Source organism: Orbicella franksi, chromosome 1, assembly GCF_964199315.1.
Source record: "Orbicella franksi chromosome 1, jaOrbFran1.1, whole genome shotgun sequence".
NCBI classification, from domain to species: Eukaryota; Metazoa; Cnidaria; class Anthozoa; order Scleractinia; family Merulinidae; genus Orbicella; species Orbicella franksi.
The window spans coordinates 15,136,561-15,160,404 of record NC_138145.1 but is presented as its reverse complement, the minus strand read 5'-3'; the positions used below and the strand labels follow the sequence as shown (position 1 = coordinate 15,160,404).

General features: G+C 39.1%; 3 protein-coding genes and 1 pseudogene across 3 annotated transcripts in view; 3 read left to right on the top strand and 1 right to left on the bottom strand.

The window, feature by feature from the left end:
- Positions 1-23,844, top strand: part of LOC145478200 (E3 ubiquitin-protein ligase rnf213-alpha-like) — a 190,768-nt gene that overhangs the window by 116,578 nt on the left and 50,346 nt on the right. The window contains exons 35-54 of the mRNA XM_081456148.1: positions 32-267; positions 678-760; positions 1,009-1,142; positions 2,699-2,794; positions 3,361-3,522; positions 4,325-4,491; positions 5,033-5,255; positions 5,440-5,795; positions 6,397-6,555; positions 6,657-6,804; positions 7,176-7,264; positions 7,596-7,731; positions 9,715-9,822; positions 10,136-10,221; positions 10,758-10,943; positions 11,331-11,466; positions 11,766-11,981; positions 12,296-12,432; positions 21,482-21,987; positions 22,625-23,092. Coding sequence (XP_081312274.1) covers positions 32-267; positions 678-760; positions 1,009-1,142; positions 2,699-2,794; positions 3,361-3,522; positions 4,325-4,491; positions 5,033-5,255; positions 5,440-5,795; positions 6,397-6,555; positions 6,657-6,804; positions 7,176-7,264; positions 7,596-7,731; positions 9,715-9,822; positions 10,136-10,221; positions 10,758-10,943; positions 11,331-11,466; positions 11,766-11,981; positions 12,296-12,432; positions 21,482-21,987; positions 22,625-23,092 — 3,832 coding nt within the window. The remainder of the gene's footprint in view (positions 1-31; positions 268-677; positions 761-1,008; positions 1,143-2,698; positions 2,795-3,360; positions 3,523-4,324; positions 4,492-5,032; positions 5,256-5,439; positions 5,796-6,396; positions 6,556-6,656; positions 6,805-7,175; positions 7,265-7,595; positions 7,732-9,714; positions 9,823-10,135; positions 10,222-10,757; positions 10,944-11,330; positions 11,467-11,765; positions 11,982-12,295; positions 12,433-21,481; positions 21,988-22,624; positions 23,093-23,844) is intronic.
- On the top strand, positions 12,713-15,474 carry LOC145492641 (uncharacterized; annotated as a pseudogene).
- LOC145477781 (recQ-like DNA helicase blm-1) lies at positions 16,237-18,461 on the bottom strand. Its single transcript, XM_081455605.1, has 2 exons — positions 17,767-18,461; positions 16,237-17,374 (listed from the first exon to the last, which is right to left on the bottom strand). The coding sequence occupies exons 1-2, from the start codon at positions 18,390-18,392 to the stop codon at positions 16,237-16,239; spliced, it is 1,764 nt and encodes a 587-aa protein (XP_081311731.1). The 5' UTR covers positions 18,393-18,461.
- The window catches only part of LOC145478089 (uncharacterized), a 1,129-nt gene continuing 891 nt past the window's right edge, over positions 23,607-23,844 (top strand). Inside the window, exon 1 of the mRNA XM_081455998.1 lies at positions 23,607-23,844. This exon is cut by the window's right edge and continues 891 nt beyond it. The gene's annotated coding sequence lies outside the window, so the exon portion shown is untranslated.

Sequence of the window (23,844 nt, the reverse complement as noted above, 5' to 3'; positions counted from 1 at the left end):
ATACGTATTAGCTATTTTAATTGTTTTCAAGGTTCATGGCGGTACAACATACGAAGATATCAAGCTGAAAGTAACCCAAGCGGAAGAGATGGCTCGTCAAAACCAAGGAAAGAACATTGACACGGTTCTGTTCTTCGATGAGGCCAACACCACAGAGGCACTGAGCATGATTAAGGAGGTAATGGTGGACCGCAGAATCAATGGAAGACCTATTGGACAGGGTCTGGAAAGACTGCAGTTTATCGCTGCCTGTAATCCTTACAGAAGGTGACTACACTTCGCATCTACTCTACGACTCTTATAAATTGACTTCGTGGATGCGTGATCAATCTAGTTCAGTTCGTTTGGACCTGTCAAGGGGTCAACGACCTATCAAGCCAGACTTGGTTGGATTTATGATCCTGCTATAACGGATCTCCTATGTGTTTTTGTATCAAGCGATTTGCTGCTAGTCTTTGTTTACTTTATTTCAGATGCGAAGGAATTCGAACACAGATGTGCTTACGAGGGTCATTACTAAAAACAAATATTGAATTAAGAAATATTACAAGTCTGTCAAGGATCCAAGTTGCTGATAGCTCGACCTGGATAGCCAAAACGTTACCGTAGTAATAAGTAAAATGAAATTTGGTATATTTTAGTTTTTCTCTGATGGCAGCGAAATTGTTATCTTGCAGGCATACAGACGACATGATTCATAAGTTGGAGTCAGCAGGTCTCGGATACCATGTGAAAACAGATGAGTCAGAAGATCGTCTTGGTATGAAACAATTTATAATTCTTCCTTGTGCATCATTTGTTAATGTTAAAAAAGGAACCTTGATCTTTTGATGACAAGTTCGACAAAAGTAGACTTGATCTTCTTTGAGATTATCAATTGTGAAAACACTAGTAATTAGAAATAATTCACATTGCGGTCTAGCTTTGGATCACGAATTTGAGTTACTCTGTTGTTTTAGTATCATAATCATGAACCAAATTTGTCTGTACACCCTATACTTCCTACAGGACTTATCCCATTACGCCATCTCGTGTACCGTGTTCACGCCTTGCCAGGAAGCATGCGCCCCTTGATATGGGATTTTGGTCGGCTGAAACCCGACGTAGAGAGACTTTACACCAATCAAATTGTCAGCCGCCATGTGAGTACCTAGTTAGTAAAAAGTACAATAATTGTCTGTATAGAAAGAAATGATATTAATCAGTGTAGATTCGCCTCTGTATGGATGTATAATTGTGACTTCATCAAAAAATGTTTCGTCAAGATTTCGAAAAAAACTACGGGAGCAGAGAAGTCTAATTCGACTTTATGCCCAGCTACAGTCCTCACGAAATTGCATCGAAGATCGATCTTGTCGATTCAAATGATTGTAAGTGATCAAAATTAGCGTCAGGCGGTCGTGTCACGAGTCTGTTGAAATACTATCTTAGAGACGAAGCCGCATACAGCAATGATTGTGGGCGTATCATTAGAAGCCTCACATTTTCGACTCATCTTTTGAACAGATGCCTAACGTAGCGACGATCCTACGACGCTTAGTTTGATCACGTTCAATAATTCGATTCAACAAGATAGATTTGCACTGCAATTGCCTGACGCATTTAGCTGAAATACAATCAAATGAGAATTTTGCTCGTCGTGGAAACACTTGTGACTTGTCGTATTGCGATGCTTCGTTCTGGATTATGATCACGGGAACTACAATCAGTTATAGTTCACGCGAAAAGGTGTTTTCGAACATGGATTCTTTTTCTGTGAGGATTAAACTGCGCTAGTCAGGAGAGTAAAACACCTGAGTGCATACTAGAGCTCTGCCGTGTGATTGGTCCTTTGATTAGATGTAAGTATGGCTATATGGGGCGAAAATCTGGATTGCTCAGATGAAATACTAATCATCAAACGCAAATCTATATTAAAGCGTTGTGAATTAAAAGCTACATCAAGACGCAAAAGATAAACATAACTCATTGGGATTTTAACTCGGAACATCCGTTGGCCAGTTAATCTATCTTATTACAAGTACAGACGTTGGTAGAACTGTGGGTAGAACACCGCAGTCTTCAGTAAAATCTAATTTACTTGGATATCGATTCGAGTCCGTTAAGCCCTCGTAGCTCAGTCCTTAGAGCATGAAAATAAATCCAAAGTTCGCAGGCCTGCCAAATCCACTTCAAGTCAAAGATTTTCGATTACCCTCTTAATTGCCCTCTAAAAATGTTTAACTCATAGCCTGAACACCATAACTATAGGAACAGAACCACATCCATGCATGAAAAAGAAAACCATGCAACACTTTTTTCACGGTCAACATGGCTAGCAGCTTGGATCGCGGGTGCGTGCGCCCTGCGATGACGATGACGATGCGCAACATGGCGGCCATACTCCAGCTAATAGGTCGACCAAGTCGTCCACCCTTAGTTTACAGCGTACATCTTTGATATTTGGCATCCCCTTATGTTCAATTCACACTTTTCTAAACAAGGTATCCACTGACCAGTATCACGTGGCCCTATCGTGGGCTCATGTTTAGAGATCATCGAGGTCACGTGTTTTTTGAAGTTGACCGTTGTCCAGGTACAGATTTTTGATTGGCTCACAGGCTCAAACCAGGTTAAGTTATTGTAATTAGGAGCTCCGCTTTTAGGCTTGGCTAAATATATGAGTGTTGCCCAATTGCCCATTCAATTATTCTTTCAGATTCTAGATGAACGTCAAATACCTGGGGATGCGTCAACGGTGCAAGCAGTCGCGGAAGTTTTAGCAGCTTCACAGAAATACATGAGAGATCAGTCGGTAAGCAGGAAATAAAAACGTTCTGTCTGAATGTTTTCCGCGGAATACTCTTTTTTTACATATTTGTATTTTGAGCTGTTCTGTAAAACGCAGGGTTTCTCGACAACAACATCATTAACATCAGCATGTTTATTTTCTCCTTATAAATGTGGACATTATTACATTTTTAGTTTATTTAGTATAGGTGGTATGTTTCAGATGAGGTAATTGGGTAATTGCTACAGTCCGGTTTGAAGGTGACTGGAGGCTAAATGAACCGTTAGATTTTCAAGTTAGCTTCCAGCCTAGTTATGTCTAATTGTAGGACGGGAGAGATGAAGGAAGAATTTGCAGTTTACAGTTTGGTGTAAGGAAAAATTAAAAAAAACATAAATTAACTAATTCGGGTATTGATCTGACAGTAAATAAAGTTCTTCACTATTTATTTTTCTATCTAAATTTTATTTTTTTTCTTATAATGTTGTTAATCAGGGTGAGGACTTACAATTTATGTCTTTTATTTCATTTAATTGCTTGCCATCTACAAGTTACGTAGGGAAATGTAAAGGTTTCTCTTTCAATTTAAGGACGAGTGTAGCTTTGTGAGCCTTCGTGATGTTGAGAGAGCCATGCAAGTGATGGTTTGGTTTTATAACCACGTGGACACACTTAGCAGACTGATGAACAAAGTTCTCACTGAACAACGAAGGGAGGAAGATCGTGACGATGATGAAGATGATTATGACGACGTAAGCTATGACGCATTTCAATTTTTTAACCCACCACAAAGAGAGCAACGTACATCATAAAATATTCTACTACATGTAAGGTTAAGATGGCTCAAAACAGTTTCCAGCACTTAGATTTTGATGGGTCGTTATAACCACTCTTTATCACTTGATGCTACAATCATGGTATCGAAAAACTACCCAACTATTGGTGAACACGTTGTTATCATTTTCATTTAAACTTTGCCAAAACTTGCGTCTTATCGTGTTTATCAATTGTTGATAATATATATAAATTCACCGTGCCGTTTTTGAATTTTAAGCCAACTAAAGCTGTAATTGAGGATGGTTTTAGCAGGTCATACTGTTGCTATGGTAACCTATTGTGTTACGAAAGTGATAACTACGTGTTCACCAATGGTTGGGCAGTTTCTTGATACCATGATTGTAGCATCAAGTTATAAAGAGTGATTATAGCGAGCCATCAAAATCTAAGTGCTGGAAACTGTTTTGAGCCACCTTAAGATGGGCGGATGTTGGCCAAGTTCTTTTTTTGGTTGTTCTTGTACCTCGACGCGGAAAAAGAACGAAGCGAAAACTCAGCCCCATCTTGGCCGCTCGGGTATCCAATCGCAATGCAGGATTTGGTTCATCTTGCCTGCTTGCGGAGCAGGCCATATAACAATGAGTTGCTATTGTATGGCTACTTTCTATTCGATTTTCCAATATGTTAAGTATTTCTAATGCATTGGTGCAGTAAGGACCACAATCATAATGATAACCAAATGTTGTGCATTGACACTGTCGTACCTTTGACTCGTAGAAGCTGATTGATCCCATTACTCGTGCCTTGGTACTGGCCATTGGTGTATGCTACCACGCAAAGTTGCAGGAACGTCGTGGGGAATACCGTACTGTAGTAGCACGAAGCTTTAAAACGCCGTGTTTGCTTAGTGGTGGACAAAGGCAGATCCTCCGTGAAATTTCAAGGTTTTCAAACTGGTGTTATTGTTGATCGTTCTTGTCCCCAAAGTCTGCGATCCTCGACACCAAAAAATCCCGACCTCTGGCTGGACCCGACAATTTGTGCATGCGCTGAGCATTCGTTTTCTCTTGTCTCTTAATTTTTCGTCGTTTATCTGCAGTTGTAGATGTACAGATAGCCTGTAGGCCACAGGCCGTGACTCTTTGTGTTAGTCAGGGGGATGCCAGCCTCTGAGGACGAAAATAATTTTGGTCTAATTTAAGTTGAAATACCATCAGGCCCTTTGTTATCGAGTTTATCGTTTAACGTTGTACTACTTGCAAGGAATGAAAGGTGGTATTTGTTACTAACAAGTTATCAACTGGAATGATCTTCTTAAAATGCAAGAATTAGACGAAATTAAGAGAGTTTATCTTTGTCGAAACTCGAAGTTGGCAACAACGAAACCTACTGCGTTTCTAGGTTATGGACTTTCTCTAGTAATGAGATTTAAAATGGTAGTTTTGCACCAAGTTATGTTATCCCTCCTATTTCTGTCATTGTTAGCTGTCAGAGAGCTGTGCTAAAGGAATTGGAACTTGGCCCAAACATTGCAAGGAACGCAGCCTTGAGTGAGAACGTGTTCATGATGGTGGTGTGTATTGAGCTCAGAATCCCACTGTTCGTGGTTGGTAAACCGGGCAGCTCAAAGTCCTTGGCCAAGACTGTTGTAGTCGACAATATGCAGGGAGATGCTGCAAGATCGGAGCTCTTTAAAACTTTCAAGCAGGTAATAAGGCTCTTTTTCACATTTCAATCGAAAGAGCGTTTTCCAAAATTTGGCAAAATAACATTATTTCCCATAACAAGCCCGTTCCTTGTTGAATATAGTGCCTCCATTTTGTTCAACGTGCTCTCAATGTTAGACGTTCATTCAAGCACTCCTGTTTTTTAATATACGCTTTAAATGATAGGTCCACATGGTGTCGTATCAGTGCAGTCCTCTTTCAACCCCAGAGGGTATCGTGGCTACCTTCCGTCAGTGTAGCAAATTGCAGGAGGGTAAAAATCCAGAGAAGTTTGTATCAGTTGTCGTCCTTGATGAGGTTGGGCTGGCAGAGGACTCTCCTCTTATGCCTTTGAAAACCCTACATCCTCTTCTTGAGGATAATGTCACTTCTGCAGATGACGTCATTGAGACTGATGAAAAAGCCCAGCGTGTAGCTTTCATTGGGATCTCAAATTGGGCCCTAGACCCCGCTAAGATGAACCGCGGCATCATGTTATCGCGTGGTGTGCCAGACGTAGGAGAACTGGTAGACAGCGCATTGTAAGTAAAAATGAAAGTGTCGTTTAAATCTTCAAGAATTAATGCTCTACTATGGAGGGTATGCACATGACGTCATGGCAGCCATACTGGTGTTCAAAAACAATGAAACGGTGGCCATGTTGGTGTATCAAACCAATCCTGTGGGAGCTCAACTCTTTTCATCTGTAAACACTTTGTCTTATTCCAATAAATTTGGATGGCTGCTGGACACGTGAATGAATATGCCCTATATCAATATTTAATTTTGTGTTGTTAATTTCAATACATTGTCAATCACAAAGTTGACGACCATTTACTTATTGTCGTTGTGAAACATCAAGTATGCTGAATTGGTCTTTAACGGCAACCTTTCAACTATTTCAGTGGTGGATCTAGACCTTGAGCTAAAAGGCGGCGGGGCGGGGGAGGGGGTTTGTTTTACTTGCCCTACCGGCTTTTCTTCTCTCTGTGATTCTTTCTTTTTATACCCAAAATAAGGGGTAGAGGTGGGGGGCTCCCCTAGATCCACCACTGTATCAACCTTTTCTGACGTTCTCCGCATAGAAATTATTTTAAGAGGTTTATTGCTCTCGTCTAGAACTTTTTAATGTTGATTTTGCAGGGGAATTTGTTCAACAGACGATTTGGTGAAAAATCGTATTCAACCTCTAATATCCCCATTGGCCGAGGGATATGCAGAACTTTACAAGGAACAGAAAAACTTTGGCACGTTGAAGAAATGTGGCAAGGAAGAATTTTTCGGTCTTCGTGACTTTTACAGGTGCAACATTGTATCCGTGCCGTTATCTTTTTATGCTATTTATTATCACTCACTGTTTCTCAGTTGTTCAGTGATTCACTTGTTTTTCTGTGTTTTATAAGCCTTATCAAAATGGTGTACTCTATCGTTGCCAAATCTGGCGAAAGACCTCGTTGGCACCAACTGGAACACGCTATCAAGAGGAACTTTGGTGGCCTAGTTGAAGGAGAGCCTGTAGAGATATTCAAACGCCACTATCGGGGACCAGATGTGAGTTTACCTTATGTTGTCGTCCACAGAGATGGGTTTAAAGAAACCTTCGCGAGGCATTACGTCATACGGTTTCCGCGGCTATTACGGTTGCCAAGTCGTTGACTAATCTGCTCTCTTTCAAAGCAAAACATAGTTCTACCTGTACTCCATTTCTAGCATACAGCATTAGAAATATCCGTGACTTCACTTCGTGATCTCAAACCAAATGTAGGTTAGGTAGTTTGGTTTGTCGATAGAATAGCATCCAGGCAGTTTGATTTTTGTAAGGCCAAGGTTTATTTGATTTACTGATGATTTATTTGATTGGAGTATGGTTAACAATTCAGAGTTCTATTGATTTCTTTAAAAAAAAAACTTTACCTTATTAGGAGGAAGATTTTGCAGAAACCTCTACAACAATAAGATTAATCGAGGCAAGTCTTGGAAGGGAAGATGTTGCAGACCGCAGCAATTTCAGGTTATTCTTGAAATTCTTTTCATTTCATTTTGACGTAATATATCAAACACGAAAGACCGTGTTTGATCACATTTCCAAACACAGAGAGAAGAGTTTAAAATACGACGCGTCGCGGAGTATTTTTTGTTGAACTTCGTGGTATTTGGAAACGTTAAATACGCCCCTGCTCGAAGCATTTGGAAATGTGGTCATATACTATCTTGAGCGTTTGACATATCTTCTCAATCGAAACTTAAACTAATGACAAAACAGAGAAAAAATTGTAAAAATGTGCAGTAGTGATGGCAACTGCTGTTGATGGTTAATTTAACTGATGTCTTACTTTGTGCAGCGAGAACCGTTACCTTTTGATACTGACGGAAAATTACGCCGCATTGCCAATCATACAACAACATCTCTTGAAGACGGCAGATGATGCGGTGGTCATCCTTGGAAGTAGTTTTCCTAATGACCAGGAATACACTCAGGTAAAATGTACCACAGCCGGACTCTCTGAGAACATCAAGTGACAATTTTAGTTTAGTTGAAATTTCACTGAATATTTCTAATTATTAAATTTTCAACTTCGGATATTGCGTTTCTAGCATTCTGATTGGCTCACTCAATCTTGGTTACCAGTCATCATACCTGCGTTTGACCTTATTTGGAAACTGACTGCGTCAAGTGACGCCAATCTCAACCATTTCTGCGGGAAGCAAAACTTCCCGCGGACAAACTGTCGGGCGAAAGTAGATTTTGCGAGCTTTGTACCGAAGAAAAACAGGAACTAATGGAAGATGCTATACCTACAATGACGAAGACAGCTACAAACTTTGGTATGAGTTTATTTAATGGTACGTATGTCAATTTTTCTGACAAATTAAGAAAAAAGTACATCAAAACTTGAGGCACTGATAAGCGTTACATAACAAAAACAACAACCAAGTTTACCTTTCAAATGGCTTGTCAGTCCTTGTGGGAGTAAGTTTTCGGCGAAGTCAATTGAAGAAATGAACTAAGACAAACTTAAAGTAGCCTCAAGAATTTTTACACCTCCGCGAGGAAAAAGGACGGAAGTTTCTACGAAAGCACTTCAATCAAGTCGATAAGAGCTGCCATTGCCTGCTTTCTCCGGTCGCCATCGCACAATAAGACCTTTTCAATAATCGCTGACCCTGCTTTTACGGAAGCAAATAAAGTTATTAGAGCATTTGTTACAGACTTCAGGAAGACAGGCAATATTGCCGGCGTAGTCCATAAGAAACCAATTTCCAGCTAACAGATGAAGAATCTGTTCGACAGCGAGCTCGGACCAGCCAAGAGCAAAAATCCCGCACAGCTACAGAGAAAGATCTAGTGTTATCTCGTTCTCTTTTTTGACCGACGAGGACGAGGGAATCAACGCCAGCTAACGCCAACAATTCGGTCACTGCGAAAAACCCCTCAAGGATCCAGTTGTGTACTTTGAGCTAAACCGAAGTCGGCCCGTTTCTTTACCAGCCACGAAAAACCATCAGGGTGGCCTCGGAGATTCTGAAGATGAATCCGACGCTAAGATATTTCCTGTCCCTGACTCTGAAACTGGTCAGCAATCAGCTCCACACATTCAGTTCGAAATCCCAGGGCAGTTGCAGCAAGGGAACGCTGAAAGAGTTCTTGTCGAGAATAAGTTAATTTTAGCACAACGTCTGTGTAGCATGGCGATCAAAGTTTTCCCCAGTATTTTTGCCTAAACTGCAATGTGCAAGTGCACAATTATTACTCTTCTCGATGAGTCAAACTTGAACTCTCTTCAATGTTTTTGACCAGGATTGTATCTCCTTGATTTGTTAATAATAATAATAATAATAATAATAATAATAATAATAATAATAATAATAGTAGACGTTCCTTGAATTCTACATGATTGTTCACGATTGTTCGTGGAGCAGACTCGCTTCGCTTTCAAATCTTTCATTCAACTAAGTTTGCAAACGGCGCACATGTCATGTGATTTCCCACTTGTTGTTATTTTTGCCACATCAACTTCCGGTCGTTTTATAAAATATACATCCAATAAAATTAAGCTATAATTTTCAAGTATACAAGGTTACAGAATTTAATAATGAAATTTAATAAAACAATATTAATTATTCCATTCGCGTTGGCCTCGTTGGCTATTTACCATCTCACATCCAACGCGCGCTCAAGGAATACTTGTTAAATAACGTTAGAAGTGAATATTGTATCTTAAAGTTTTAAACGTATTTTAGGAATCTGTTTTTAGATATTTTTCTTTCATTTATATTTTGAAATTTTAAGTTGTAGATGAACCCACAAGCTTTTAAAACTTTAAAATTTTCCGTGTATAAAAAAAGTTAATTTATAGATTGATTTATTTATTGACATTAAGTTTGTACTGACCATTTACGGTAATATATGTATCTTTCGGCAGTTTAACTGACATTATTTATAATTCGTGTATCATTCAGATTTGTCGCAACATCAACCGGATCAAGGTTTGCATGGAGACAGGACGAATAGTGATTTTGTTGAACCTCGAAAGTCTCTACGAAAGTCTGTACGACGCGCTCAATCAGGTATGAAACAGCTGGGTTGGTTTGCTCTTCCCTAGGTCTGTGATCTATCTACAGTACATCCTGTACCTATTGCCATTTTAAGAGAAATAATGGAATTGGGTAAATTTATTATTTCCTTTACAGACTTACAGTTTTGGCAAAACTGAACTTTAAAGATTGTCTCGCAGCCACCCATGCAACGCTCTTCTCTACTTGCAGAGATAAACTTTGGGAGACATGACAATAAAAAACGGTTTATCAGCGACTTGTTTGTCTGCGCAATGTAAAGGTGTACTTAGGTGAATTCCAACTCTTGGTTACTTTATATTTGTAGTATTACGTGTACTTTGGAGGACAGAAGTACGTGGATCTTGGACTCGGTACTCACCGTGTCAAATGTCGTGTCCATGATGACTTCAAGTAAGGAATTCAGTTTGTGCTTTTCTTGACAAAAATTGCCTATTTGTACATTAACTATTCTTTTTTAACAACGCTAGCTACAAGGTTTGCTCTGCACGTGACCTGAATCACTGAATGATATTTTGCTTAACCCTGTCGCTGTTTCTTTAGTTTGAGATTTCTCGTACGCTCTGTTCGTATAACGTAACAACTCGAAGAATTGTATATGTGGTAAACCGTAGCTAAGTAGGATTCAAGTTTCTAGCGCAAAACACACTAAAATTGAACAACAACAACTACTACTGAAAAAGATTTAACTGCATAGTATATTCATATTTACATAAAACTTTGTTTTCTCTCAGATTTTGAGTAGCCCAAAATAGGCTAGTATCTCCGAGAAAATTAAAACCAAATAAATAAATAATACGTTTGCTATTAATTATGTTTCTGAAGTCTGTAACAGAATTAGTTCGGCGTTTATTCTCGAAGAGAGTCGTTGTCCAGTTTCAGGTCCAATTATGTTTTTTAAAGTGCAATTCCCATCCACCCTCTCTTAGGTTAATAGTAATTGCTGAAAAGGACGTGGTTTACAACAAGTTTCCCATTCCGCTGATAAACCGTCTGGAGAAGCACTACCTCGTGACTTTAACGTGTTTGACTCCAGATCAGATGGAACTGGTAGATAAACTGAGAACCTGGGTCAGTGACTTTTCAGAGGTCACGAGGGAAAGCAAGCGTAACAGGTAAAATATAATTGCGTCGAGTCCACACAAAAAGGCTCTTTAGATCTGAAGCGAATGGTTTAACCCTCTGTAGAAGCGTCACTAGTTTAACGCCGAATTTACCGTTGCCTTATCCGTTAACGCATTGTATGGATGTGAAAACGCGTCCTTCACTGGACGTAATTCATAACGAAAAGGTTTCAGTAGTCCTGAGTTTGACATTTTTAAAAATGCGGCAAGAAAGGCTTGTGGAAAGCACTCGACCATGACATCTTGACAATGTCGAAACGCTGTTACTATTTTCGCTCGCTTTACCTTTTACATTTTTCTGTAAAATGTTTTCTTTTATATTTATCATGAGATATGAATAGACCTTGATACATCTTACAACAGGGTCTATTATTTTAGGGATTTCTCAGTTGGGGACGCTTTTGTTGGCTATCACGAGGACACCATTCCTTCTATCGTGGTGCAAGTCTGCAATGACATGGAAGAAGATGGTGATTTGCATAATGAAACCACAGAGGATACATGGGAAATGAAAGTAGGAAGACAGAAAGTTCACTGATTTTATTACAAATCAACATTTTACTTTACCATATTTAAAATAAAAAATTCCAAACAAAAACAATTTCTGACCTAGCGCGTCAACAAAAAAAAAATAATAACAAAAAGACTGTGATCCCGTCAAAAAGAATTGGGAAAGTGTAAAAATATAAGTGAATCAAACTATTTCTAGTAATTTTAAAAGCTCGTGACAAACTTGATACAGTTACTCAGTACTACCCTTATGTCATATAAATGTGGAAGCGTAGACATAAATAAATATTTTACATTTTATAGGTGCTTCGAGGTTGTCAAAAGATGCTTCTGGAGATGGCTGCACCTGATGCAATCGCCCGTCTTCCAGCCACTCCCTTAGAAGGAATAGCTCGCAATATCTGGAACGTTTACTTTCACGAGCAACAACATTCTAGTTTGGCGGCCTTCATGAGGCATGTGCTCACTTTGGATGATGCTCACATTGATAAGAAACGTCGAGAAGGGCTCTTAATCCAAGTGAGTCTCAACTTTTCAACTTAAAGGAGCGCAGTCACGGTACAAAGGCACCTTTTCAGGGAAGGAAACCTGAAAATAATAGTTTACTAAGATAAAAATACACCAAAGAGATAACTATAAGGGAAATAGGAACAGGGATGGTTAAGGATAGAGAAGATTAACACAGATTACAAAGGACGAACTTGAAGAATTTAGGCTAAACCTTTCAAGATGCGCAAACCGTGACATAGCTCCTTTAAAAGACGGCTATACACATTTTTTGTTTTATAGTATTATCTAATTCGACTAATTGATCTCCTAATGTTTTGTTTAAGATTACCACTCATTCTCGTCTGCTTTCTAACCACGATCTGGTTGACATTTGTAACCGAACTAATTTCCATCGTTGGACTGTGGATTTCATGGCACTTCAACAGTTCCAAACGGAGCAACAGTTCCGAGGATCAATAAGGTAACGGTCTATTTTAAGGAATGTGTTATTTCATATCACATCGAGCGATTTTTTCATTCTAGGAAAGAGGAAAATACACTTATCCTTGAAAACAATAACCCACATATATTACTTTTCGGCTGTAACTGACCTGTGTCCGCCCAACCTCGTTCCCAGGGTCTTTTCCCTGGCTTGGGAGTGGGACGGGAAAAGGCCCTGGGATCGGCCGGTGAATCCTTCATATTGATTGGTTGATAGTTTTAAATAATTAATGCAAAATTTGGCCAAATAAAGATAATTTATGCATTATGCCGAAATAAAAATGGCGGAAAGTATGGCCACTCCGACGAAGATTTCTCCTCGCAATCCAGTTTGCAGACTCTGTGGTGATTCTCATGACAGTCGCTATATGCTTCGAATATTCAGCAAAGCTGGTTCATCAAAAGATCTGTGCGCCAAAGTCCATAAAACGTGTGGCATAAAAATTTCGGAAGACGATATGAGGTCAAAGGTTTTATGCAGGGGTTGTGTTTCATTCGTGAACAAGATGGAACAGTTTATTCAGAGAGCCCAATCCATAGAGAATACACCGTTGGATCAAAGCTCAGAATATGTGTGATGATGTGTTCAGCTGTCACCTTCTTCGCATCAGCCGTCGAAGCGTTTATCATCGAATATGCCATCCGAAAGCTCTGTGCACGTGGATGAGCCGTCGAGGCCAATCACACCAACAAGAAAGCAGCTCTCCTTCTCAACTCCACAAGCTGCGACAATTTTAATGCCTAAATCAACCGGAGATAACTGGTGAGCCTCTTCTACGGATCAGCCGAGAAGAAATACTTCGACGTCTGCAGAACAGTCGTCTTTCTCAACACCGCAAGATGCTACCGGCGTGACCGCGGTGCCAATGTCTAAATCAAAAGGACATGATTGCACAATCACTTTCTTGGATCAGCTGTCGAGGCGAACGACATTAAGTTCGGTAGAGCAGCCTTCATTTCCAACTCAACAAGCTGCAACTGTTCTAAGGCCTAAATCAACAGGAGACAATGACTGTACGTCATTATTTGAAGGACAGTTGTTATTGACTGAAAGACAGCAGAAAATGATTGTACAAGCTGTCAGCCACAAGGATGCAATTGTATTGGCGGCTATCTTGAAAGGTCACTGTCCAAGTGTTGTGAAAGAGTTGAAGAAAACCGTTAGTGAGGAGTTGAAAACATCGTGTGCAGAGCTGTGGAAGCGTTCTCAAGGTTCCATTTTATGTGGAAATGATTATGACAGCATGAAAGACTTTGATTTCAGCAAAGTTTGGCTTGAATTGAAGACGAACCTCCCTGTCTTTGTTGAGCTCATGAACGCAGTGTCTGGCAAGGAGAACTCTGTCGCAGAAACAAAGCTTGAGCTTCAAGTAAAGTACAGTTTTTTGTACTCGATCCTTATGAACGAGAGGTGGCATGAACTCAACCTGGTGAAACGTGTGAATACAGTTCTCATCATTGAAGGTGGATGTACCAAAAAGGTCAGTAATATAATTTATAAGTTGATGATGTATAAAAAAATTCATTGCTTTTCTTTATTATGTCCCTTACTCCCACTGCGTGAGTGGCATCAATTCATACATTGAATACAATCTGTGGTTGATCCTCTCTTCATACAAAGCTTGACAGAACTTTTGTTATTGTTTGGTAGTTTGATGTCAACAGTGAGTCATTAGTTAGGCTGTGATTGAGATTGTATTTGAAGAATTCGTTAAAAAGCATGTAATATATAGGATATTTACACAGCAGCGTGAAGATATGAATTTTATTTTTGGGTGGTAAAGCAAGATTCTACAAACGAGTGCAGCGAGTGAGAAAAATATTGTTTTGACACACCATGTAATCAGTTGTCTTTTCATGTATAGACAACTAACTGTTTGCAAGCACAACCATGAAAGTCATAAATATCCTCACTAGCGGGGATATGGCCAATATGCCACTTGGGTCCTGGATTTAGTTTCCTATGGATTTTATGTGTATTACATTTCCAGTAGAACACTCATGTCCATATAATAATAAGTGATCTTTGCAATGAATTGAAAATAAGAGATCAGTATTGCATGTATGCTGAATTTGACACTTTAATTTCTGCTCCCCTTGTAACAGCTTCAAGAACGACTGAATAAACTTGGCGTGTGCCTGTCGACTGGGAGAAGGGATACCCTGCTAAAGCTTTTCGGATATAGTGGTGCAGCAAGTAAAGAAAGAAAGTGTGTTCCGAGGCACTGGTGACAACTGGGACCTGAAAATTTTGAAGGGTCACATGAGAAAGGAAATCCAGAATGATGATCTGCACTTGTTTGCCAGTAACCTGATTGAAAACAGAATCGACTTCAATCACTTGCCCAATGACAGCCCCAAAGGCAACATTAGAGATTTCCCTCGACATAATTTTTCTTTAAATGTACCGGAATGGAAAAGGTATGCAGAATGTGCCAAAATCATTGTTGGGGGAATTGTTCTTGAGTTCTTTCCCAAATTTAAGTTCTTGAAAGCTGTTATCCCTGAGCACATTTCTCATGAGTACAGCAAATATGCCATTGAAATGTTTGTGAGTATAGCCCAAATTGAGTGCCTATTATAAACTCCACGCCTGGCTGAACAGTTCAAATGAGGATTTTTTGTAAATTGGAGGGGTGGTGCTGGAAGGAATATTGAAGACGACCTGGCCCAAGAAATTTCTAACCGTTGCAGTAAAAGCATTGTCCAGAGGCAGGGACCAAACAAAACCCTGAACTCTATAAGCAAGGTCTGCAAAGCAACCACTGGCATCCATCACATTGTAGAAGAATTTGACTCTTCTGTAGGGATCCACAAGACATCTCTGTAACATACAACACGTGACTCACTTAAAGATGAGAAAGAAATGGTGTCTGACCTATTGCGATTGAATCCTTTCAATCATATGCCAGCAAGATTTCATGACAGCTTCCCTGACATTAAAAGGTCTCCTCTAAGGTATTTAAACATTGTGGACTATCATCAGTGGCTAGCCAAACACTTGGAAGAGTTATCAACTTAGACATACACTTAAATGAGGATCACTGAGGGCCTAGTTAATCAATAGTGTTCTTTAGGAGAGTAAATCAATGTTCACAGTATTTACGATTTATGATGATGTTCTAATCATCATCAGAGATCATCAGTCCTACATATAGTATTGTGCTCAGATATAAGCGAAAAGAACAAATGTAAAAAAAAAAAGATCAATGTCATGGTAACAACATAATTAATTAAATATCAATAGTGTATTTTAATAGAGTAAATCAAAGTTCACAGTATTTACAATTTATGGTGATGTTCTGATCATCATCAGAGTTCATTTCAGTTTTACATCTAGTATTGTGCTGAGATAATCATATATGCATGATAAGAACAAATGTAGACAAACTGATCAGTGTCATGGTAACAACAGAAATAATTAAATATCAATAGTGTGTTTTAAGACAGTGAATCCAGATATATCTACAGCAGTTCACAGTATTTAAAATTTATGATGATGTTTTGATCATCATCAGAGTCCATTTCAGTTCTACACATAGTATTGTGCTCAGATATAAGCGAAAAGAACAAAGGTAGACAAACTGATCAGTGTCATGGCAACAACACGGAAATAATTAAATATCAATAGTGTGTTTTAAGAGAATAAATCAAGATATATCTATAGTAGTTGACAGAATTTACAATTTATGTTGATGTTCTAATCTTTGGAGTTCATTTTAGTTCCACATGTCAACAGGAGTATGCTCAGATATAGGCGAACAGAACATTTTATGTTGATGCTCTAATCATCACCGGAGTCCATTTCAGTTGTACACATAACAGTGTGTGCAGATATAAGTGAAAAGATCTGAGAAGAACAGGTTTCATCCCTTATGCCAAATGATTTCAACAAGTCTGCTTCTGACTCAATAAATTCCACTCCCTCCACAACCTTTGCAACCAGATTCTTATCTACAGAAATGTCAAATAGCGTTGAACACTCTGATGTCACTTTGGACTCGTGGTCAGAAATTGCACTCTTGATTAACCTTTCAAGGATAGCGTGGTTATCGTTAGATGGAAATCTGACCTTGCTTCTAATAGCTTGGGGTAGATCCTCTTCAGTTGTTTTGAACTTGTCATCGCATATGTAGCAACAGTTCTCTTGTTGAACACTGGAGAATCCGAAGTAATCCAGAAGGAGTTTCCTTTGACAGGTGTCTTCTGATCTACAATATGACTTCATTGATTCTTCCACATGTTTTTTATTATTTCCAATATCAGAGTTATTGTAATAAAGTGTAGCACATGATGAAAGTCCCGTACGGCCGCCACGACCAATTTCTTGCATGTAAGCTTCTAGGCTACTTGGTGGTGTTATGTGAATGATGTTGGTCACATAAGGAGCATCAACACCCATGCCAAATGCTGATGTTGCAAATAGCACCCTCACCCTCGATTGTTCTTTCTTTATTTCTGATATTATGTCTTTCTTCATGCGACTCGTTTGGGGGGCATGGAACTGTGCAAACAGTCTTGCAGTGGGTTCTAATGTTTCGCCAACACACTGTTTGGCTTTCAATATTCTTTCAAATAAGCCATGAGGATATCCGCAGTATTTCAGTTTTAGGTAAATGATTGTCATTGGGTAGTTTTCTCTTTGAATTGCCAGTTCATTGGCTATGGGTTTAAGGATTCTGTCATAACCTTCATTCCCATGATGATTACTCAGACGCACTTTCTTGTCCAGGTATATGTTCACTCGGTTAGGGTTTCGTGCAACAATTTTACTGTCATTTTTCAATCGCAGACTTTGTTTCAAGTCTCTCAATAAACGAGGTGGTGCTGTTGCTGTTGCTGTCAGTGCCATTGTAGGTACATTGGGAAAGAATGCCTTCAACACTGACAGGTCTTTGAAGTCTTTTCTAAAATCTTCACCCCTGAAAAAGAAAAAGAAACCCTGAGCTACAAATCTTCAAACATGAGTGTAATGAGACATACTAACAAAATCTTTGTTTAAAAGTAAGAATGTTTACTTAGTAGTATCTTGTTATTATGGTTCAGTTGTAAGAGCATGGCATGGAGACAATGTATGATGTTCCAATAAGCAGTGTAAATATCATAGAATTCACTAATGAATTATCAATATAGTTCAGAGTAAAATTGTCATCGTTTGTAAACAGATAGAGAATAGAGCAGATTTTTTCCGAATTGTAGTCGCAATGTAAATACTTGTCGGTGCCGTAACCGTGATTTAGATTTCCCGGAAATAAGCTAAGTCTGTAACAAATATGACATGAATAAACAAGGAATGAATATTTTACACACTTACCATAATTCAACACAGTGAGCTTCGTCAACAACGCAGGCAACAACATTCTCCTGGAAGACTTTGCTTCCCATTAGCTCTCGACCTTCCTTACTTAATAGAGCCTCTGGATGGGCGAATACAATTGAAGTGTTGCCATTAACAACATCTCGAGGAAACTTCGTTGAATCCGGGACCACGTGCTCGCTTGGTACTTGTTCATTTCCGAACAAGTTCTCGGCCGGTTCCTTCTCGTTTACAGCAAGCTGTAAAACATCAGCGGTTATCCTGCGAGCTTTTAAGACTTTCAGCTGATCTTCAATGATGGAATTTAGTGGACATACCACAATAACTATGTTCTTGGTGGTCTTCACAGGAATAAAATGAGGTAGAAGGTGAAAGAGCATTGACTTGCCAAATCCAGTAGGTAGGACTCCAATAACATCCTGACCTTTCAGCATATATTCAAAACACTTCATTTGAAGAGGTTTTAAATTTAAAGGTGGAAAATTACCGTTATTTAAGGAAAATCCGACTCGACGAAGCACTGACAAAAACTTTGGTTCACTCGACGAGACCGCCATCTTGAAAGTTCCGTTTAACATATGATAATTTAGTACACCCAAGATATTTGGGTGTTCTGAGATCATGTGACCAGCCGATCCCAGGGCCTTTTCCCGCCCCACCCCCAAGCCAGGGAAAAGACCCTGGGAACGAGGTTGGTGTCCGCCATGGACGGGTTTGCACGCTACGTTCTGACCAACTTGCACCTTTTGACCGTTTTTTTTAAACTTTGGCTGAAATGTTACGCTGAAGGTGGCTCCCTAGAGTAATTACGAACCCTCCCTATATAGAGCGCGAGTTAGAAAAGGAAACTTAGTTAATTTCTCTTAAAGTTTTCCCAGTAGAGATTTACCAGCATGGGTACTGTTAGAAGGGTTATGTTTTGGTTGTCAATTTTTGGATTAAGGCCGTTACCATGGCAACATCTCATCTAATGACAGGCAGATATATTCCCCATTTTGACCTAAACTCGTTAATATTTTTACTTTCCTTCGGTGAAATTTTTTCATACTTCACCAGGTCATGGAAATGATATTGCCTGACATTTTGAATTGGTAAAATGTCAAGGTTGCTCAGACGTCCAATATTCTGTAACTTATCATTATTCTAAATATTCAAATTAAAAGAAAATTCACCGAAGGGGACGCGAGAAAATTAGCATTTATTTGGTCATGCTGACGTCACAAAAATCAGAAACACTCGTGGTTATTTACTAAAGCGCGTTTATGTGATGCATGTATCGCGTGCGAGAAAGCGAGAGTAAATAAGAGCTCTTTTACCGTTTATTTATAGAGCTTTTTTGTCATGTTGTTTTGGCCCTAGGCTTAAACACATGTTTGAACAGAGTTTGAAACTATTGCTACTTATGCCGAAGTGATTTAACTCCTTTCAAGTGCTGAAGTGGTTTTCGTTTCTTCCTAGGGTTACTTGCGTCATTTTTGCACGCGCGATTAATACTGACGGTCTGCCAGGCAATGGTAGCGCGCGCGAGTAAATGTACACAAAAATAGTTCGGTAAGGCTTGAAAAATAGAATTTGCCCTACTGTTGCATATAAGTAGACCTTAATAAAAGTAAAAACGCTATGTAGTTTTTTTCTTCAAATATCTTGGTATTTCTGAGAAAAAGGACATTATCGATTTCACGTCCAGACATCAACCTAACGAGCTCTAACTGGGCTGAAAATTGACCATTTTCATTCGATTCGCATTTCGCGACCATTAAGCCCAGTAAATTTGTAACAGAACCAACTTAATAATGAACTATTCATGGTCTAAAAAAGCCCAGTTTCAAGAATATAGGATTAATCTAACTATTTGGCGGTTAACAAAACCAAAGTGTTCTGCAACGATGAGTTCGTCAGTCGGTGGAAAGAATTGCCATTTCGATCATGTGCTATGTCTCGGAATTCCAGAAGATTTTAGATTCTAGCTATACTACGATAGGTCTTTCAACAACAACAACAACAACAACAACAACAACAACAAAACTTTATTATGACTCGCATATTTACAATTTTACAGAAATATATACTCATTAAGTTAAAAATGCTTGACAATAGCAATAGCGTGAACCCGGAGGTAGCCTGGGCTAATCTAGGCGGGCCGCATCTATATTTATGTTAGACCATTAATACATAAATAAGATTGTTATGCAACTACTTATAGAAGGATTTACGAACCGTTTAATACAAGTACATTTACATATTTTGATTGACACTAGGAGCTATGATTTACTAGAGATAAACTAAACTATGGGTTGAAATTAATCAGGAACTAAATTTAAGAACTTGAGTCAGGGTGTCGACTTCAACATAGTCATCCCTACCTGAAAGAGTCTCAAATACAAATCTACGAATTTTTTTCTTTAAGATTGATTTAGATAAATCTCTCCAGTCTGGAGAAATTTTATTCCATAATATCGCTCCAGTTCTCCAAAAAGAGCGTTTGAAAATTTCCGTCTTAACTTCTTTTCAATATATGTTAAGTTTAGTTTGGGCAAATGATAAGGCACTCGTCAAAACATTTTCCTAGCCTTGCCGAAGAAATTTGATTTTGTTTGATTTTTGTGGGCATTTGCTCTTAAGTTCTTTCATCAAACCCTGTTCCGAAGTTTTGAACCCCAATCTAGTCTCTTCCCGGGTACAGGAAAACAAAGTCTAATCTGTAGCTGAGGCGATATTCGATATTATTTTAAGGCGATAAGCTCTGAATAGTTAACATATATTCAAAGTTCTGATAATTCTATGTCTTTAAAATGGAACTTCCGGGAATTTTCACGCATATGTACCCCAACATTGATCCAACTGGGAGCTGATCATGGCTTGATAGCTCAGTTGGTAAAGCACTGCACCGGTATCGCAGAGGTCATGGGTTCGAATCCCGTTCAAGCCTAAATTTTTTTCCAGGCTTTGTTTTCACAACTGCTTTTCCAACTGAGCTATCAAGCAAACTGAGAGCTTATCATGTTGTGAGTTCGTTATATACCCCTAGATGGTGAAGAGTGCAAGTGAATATATGGAAGATCATATATTTGAACTAGGGAGAAAGATATGAAGACATGATTGTTAATCGCAGTTATACATGACAAGCTCCCAGTTGGCTTGATAGCTCAGTTGGTAGAGCACTGCAGCGGTATCGCAGAGGTCATGGGTTCGAATCCTGTTCAGGCCTGAATCTTTTTTCGGGCTTTAATTTCACAACTGCTGAAGTTGTGTATATAACTGCGATGATCAATCATGTCTTCATATCTTTCTTCGCAGTTCAAATATGTGATCTTCCATATGTTCACTTGCAACATTGATATAAGATGGTCAATAGACGGATTCGGCTAACGTGTTTACACCATTGTTGCCGCCCAATTCAGATAATGTGATTATTCATTTGGGAGGTTACAATTGTTCTGTTTATACACTCCTATGCAGTCAGGTACCTGTGACAAATTGCACAATTGCAACTTCCAAATGAATCATCACGTGGTCTGAATTGGGCGGCAACAAAGATGTAAACACATTAGCCAATTCTCCCTATTGATCTCCCTAAGAATATCCTACATTATTGACGCTAAACCTTGACTCTACTTGCTGGCTTTTGTTATAATTATGACTGAAGTAAAATGAAACTAACATATAATTACTGTAACTTCTATTTAAAACTATCAAACTCACGTTCTGACAGAGCCTTTTTTGAACGCCTTGGAGGAGACCGTCCTGGTATTCTCCTGGTTCAGAGTGATTCAGGAGATGACAACTTCAACCTGATTGCCGGCGCAAGGCATATTCTGCTGGAAGAACGGACTAACGCGCCAGAAATGCTCAATCTGCCATCAATCGAAGCAGTCCATATCGTCTTGGTCATACAGCTGCCGAGAATGGTCGGTGGTTGCCGTAACTTTGTCGGTTTCCAGGGTGGAAAGTGGATGTCTAGCCACATTGACGAACTCAGGCACACTCCTTCTATCGAGCAACTTATTGATCGCCCAATTAGCGAACTGTTCAGAAGCGGAAATAAAGATCAAGACAAAGGGGTTGAGGTCACGCAAGCCTTGGCTGTGAAGATCTTGCGAGATTGCGTACAAGCAGCTGCGTGCAGAGTTGACAACGAAACGGAATCAACTGAACGATCAACTCAACGAATTGAGCTTCTTTTGGATTTGCTACCTGACAATTCTCACGTCGCTGGAGGTTAGTTTAAATGACACTGATTGTGGACCTTTTTCAATCCATGAACTTTGGTTCATACGCTCCTTTCATCGTCAAGGTAATAACAAAGCAATTATTATTTCTCCATCCATTTCACACATGTCCAGGATTGAACGCAAGTATTGTTTAATTAGTACTTCATATTTGGCAGGGTTATCTGACATTATCATATTACTTCATATTTGACAGAATTGTGTGTGTTTTCGTGACTTTTTACCAATGAGGACACTTTGTGATGCTTACCATGAGGAATTTGAATCTCATTAGCGTTCAATCCTGGACATATCTGATCCATTTAGTAACAAATGCAACAAACAAGTTTGCATATTTTCGCGTTTTATTCCAGATGGAATTCTCATATATTATATTTTTGATCTTTAAGATGTTGTTGATTGGCCTGTTAGCAGCATAGATAACTTCCAAATTTTGTGTTTGTTGATTTAAGCACCAAATAAAATACGTGTCGCTTATAACTGCTGTGTAACTTGTGCGAACTTCGTTGAAGGGAAAGCAGAAGTTAGATACGGACCAAAAAAAAAAGGAATGCAAACACCTTCAATTTAAAAAAATACAAACACTTTCAAGTCTTAATTTCTTTCTTTGCTGTCATTGTTTGAAGCTGAAGAGACATTTGCAAGCGTTGTGACACAAAGAACGTTTCACTTACTGAAAGAAAGAGAGAGAATAGCATACAACGCACACGAGTGGCTCCACGCAGAAGCTTTATCCGGGACAGGTGTGCAAGAATGGGGCACCTTCAGAAAGGCTCTTTTGAAAAGAGTTTACTCTGCTGTCGTACCTATTCTGGCTGAGATCATCGCATTTGCAGACAGGGACGGCAACCTGGACTTGATGAGAAATGACGACACTTGGGTTTCTAAGCTGTGGTTGAAGATAATGGCTGACCCAAAAATTTCAGAGCTAAGTTATAGTAAGATGATTTCGCCAGTTACTAATTCGGTTCGTGAGCGAGTGCAAGTTCTTGGCTCTGGTGCTGGCGGCCACAAGTTCTTGTGCCAACTTCCATTTTCGTTCCTTATCAAGCAAGGCGTGGAACAGTTGTTGAAAGACGCGTTTGGCGTTTCAGGTACAAATCCAGTTTTTTATATAATCAGTTCTACACAATGAATTTGTTTTTAGCTGTGTATGCGTGTGGCGAGTCAGTTTTCGCATTAAGTGAAAAGGGCTAACAGACTGTTTTTGTTCCTGATCCTACTGAAATGTTGTCATTTCGTCTTGTTTATATAGTGTTGTATGAACAATACCTAACAATATCTTTCAACTGAAGTGAAAAGAATCATCTGTGCAGTTTTTCTTTTAACTTCATAGTAATAATTATTACAGTGCTCACAACATACCAAATTGCTTTTAGTCGGACTGTAGTGAATGGATAAACTAATAACCTCTGTCGGTGTTACGAAAAATTGCCTAAGTCAATTTCTAGAACAATCTAGAACCCGAAGTCATTCAGCCGTGACCAATTTGTATAAGAACATTCCAGAATATTCTGACCTTTATGTAATTACTCAGATTAGAAACTGTGTCAAACTACTTAATTTAGCTCCTAATAGAAGTTTCTAGAACTTTAAGCCTCATGTATATGAAAGCGAGAGGTTCTTCTGTAAGAGAGATTGATTCAAATTTGAAGAAGCTTAGTGCTGTAAATTCGCGAAGTTACCTTACGGAAATAAATTAGTTTGTTGCTGTTACCAGCGATCCTGAGTTCTGTCTGGAAACAACCCTGCTCTACAACGATACTCGTAACATTGGGGGCCTGTCAGGGAGAGCAAAAATTTGTTTGCTGGGCTACCGTAACCAGGAAAGGTACAGGACAAGCGT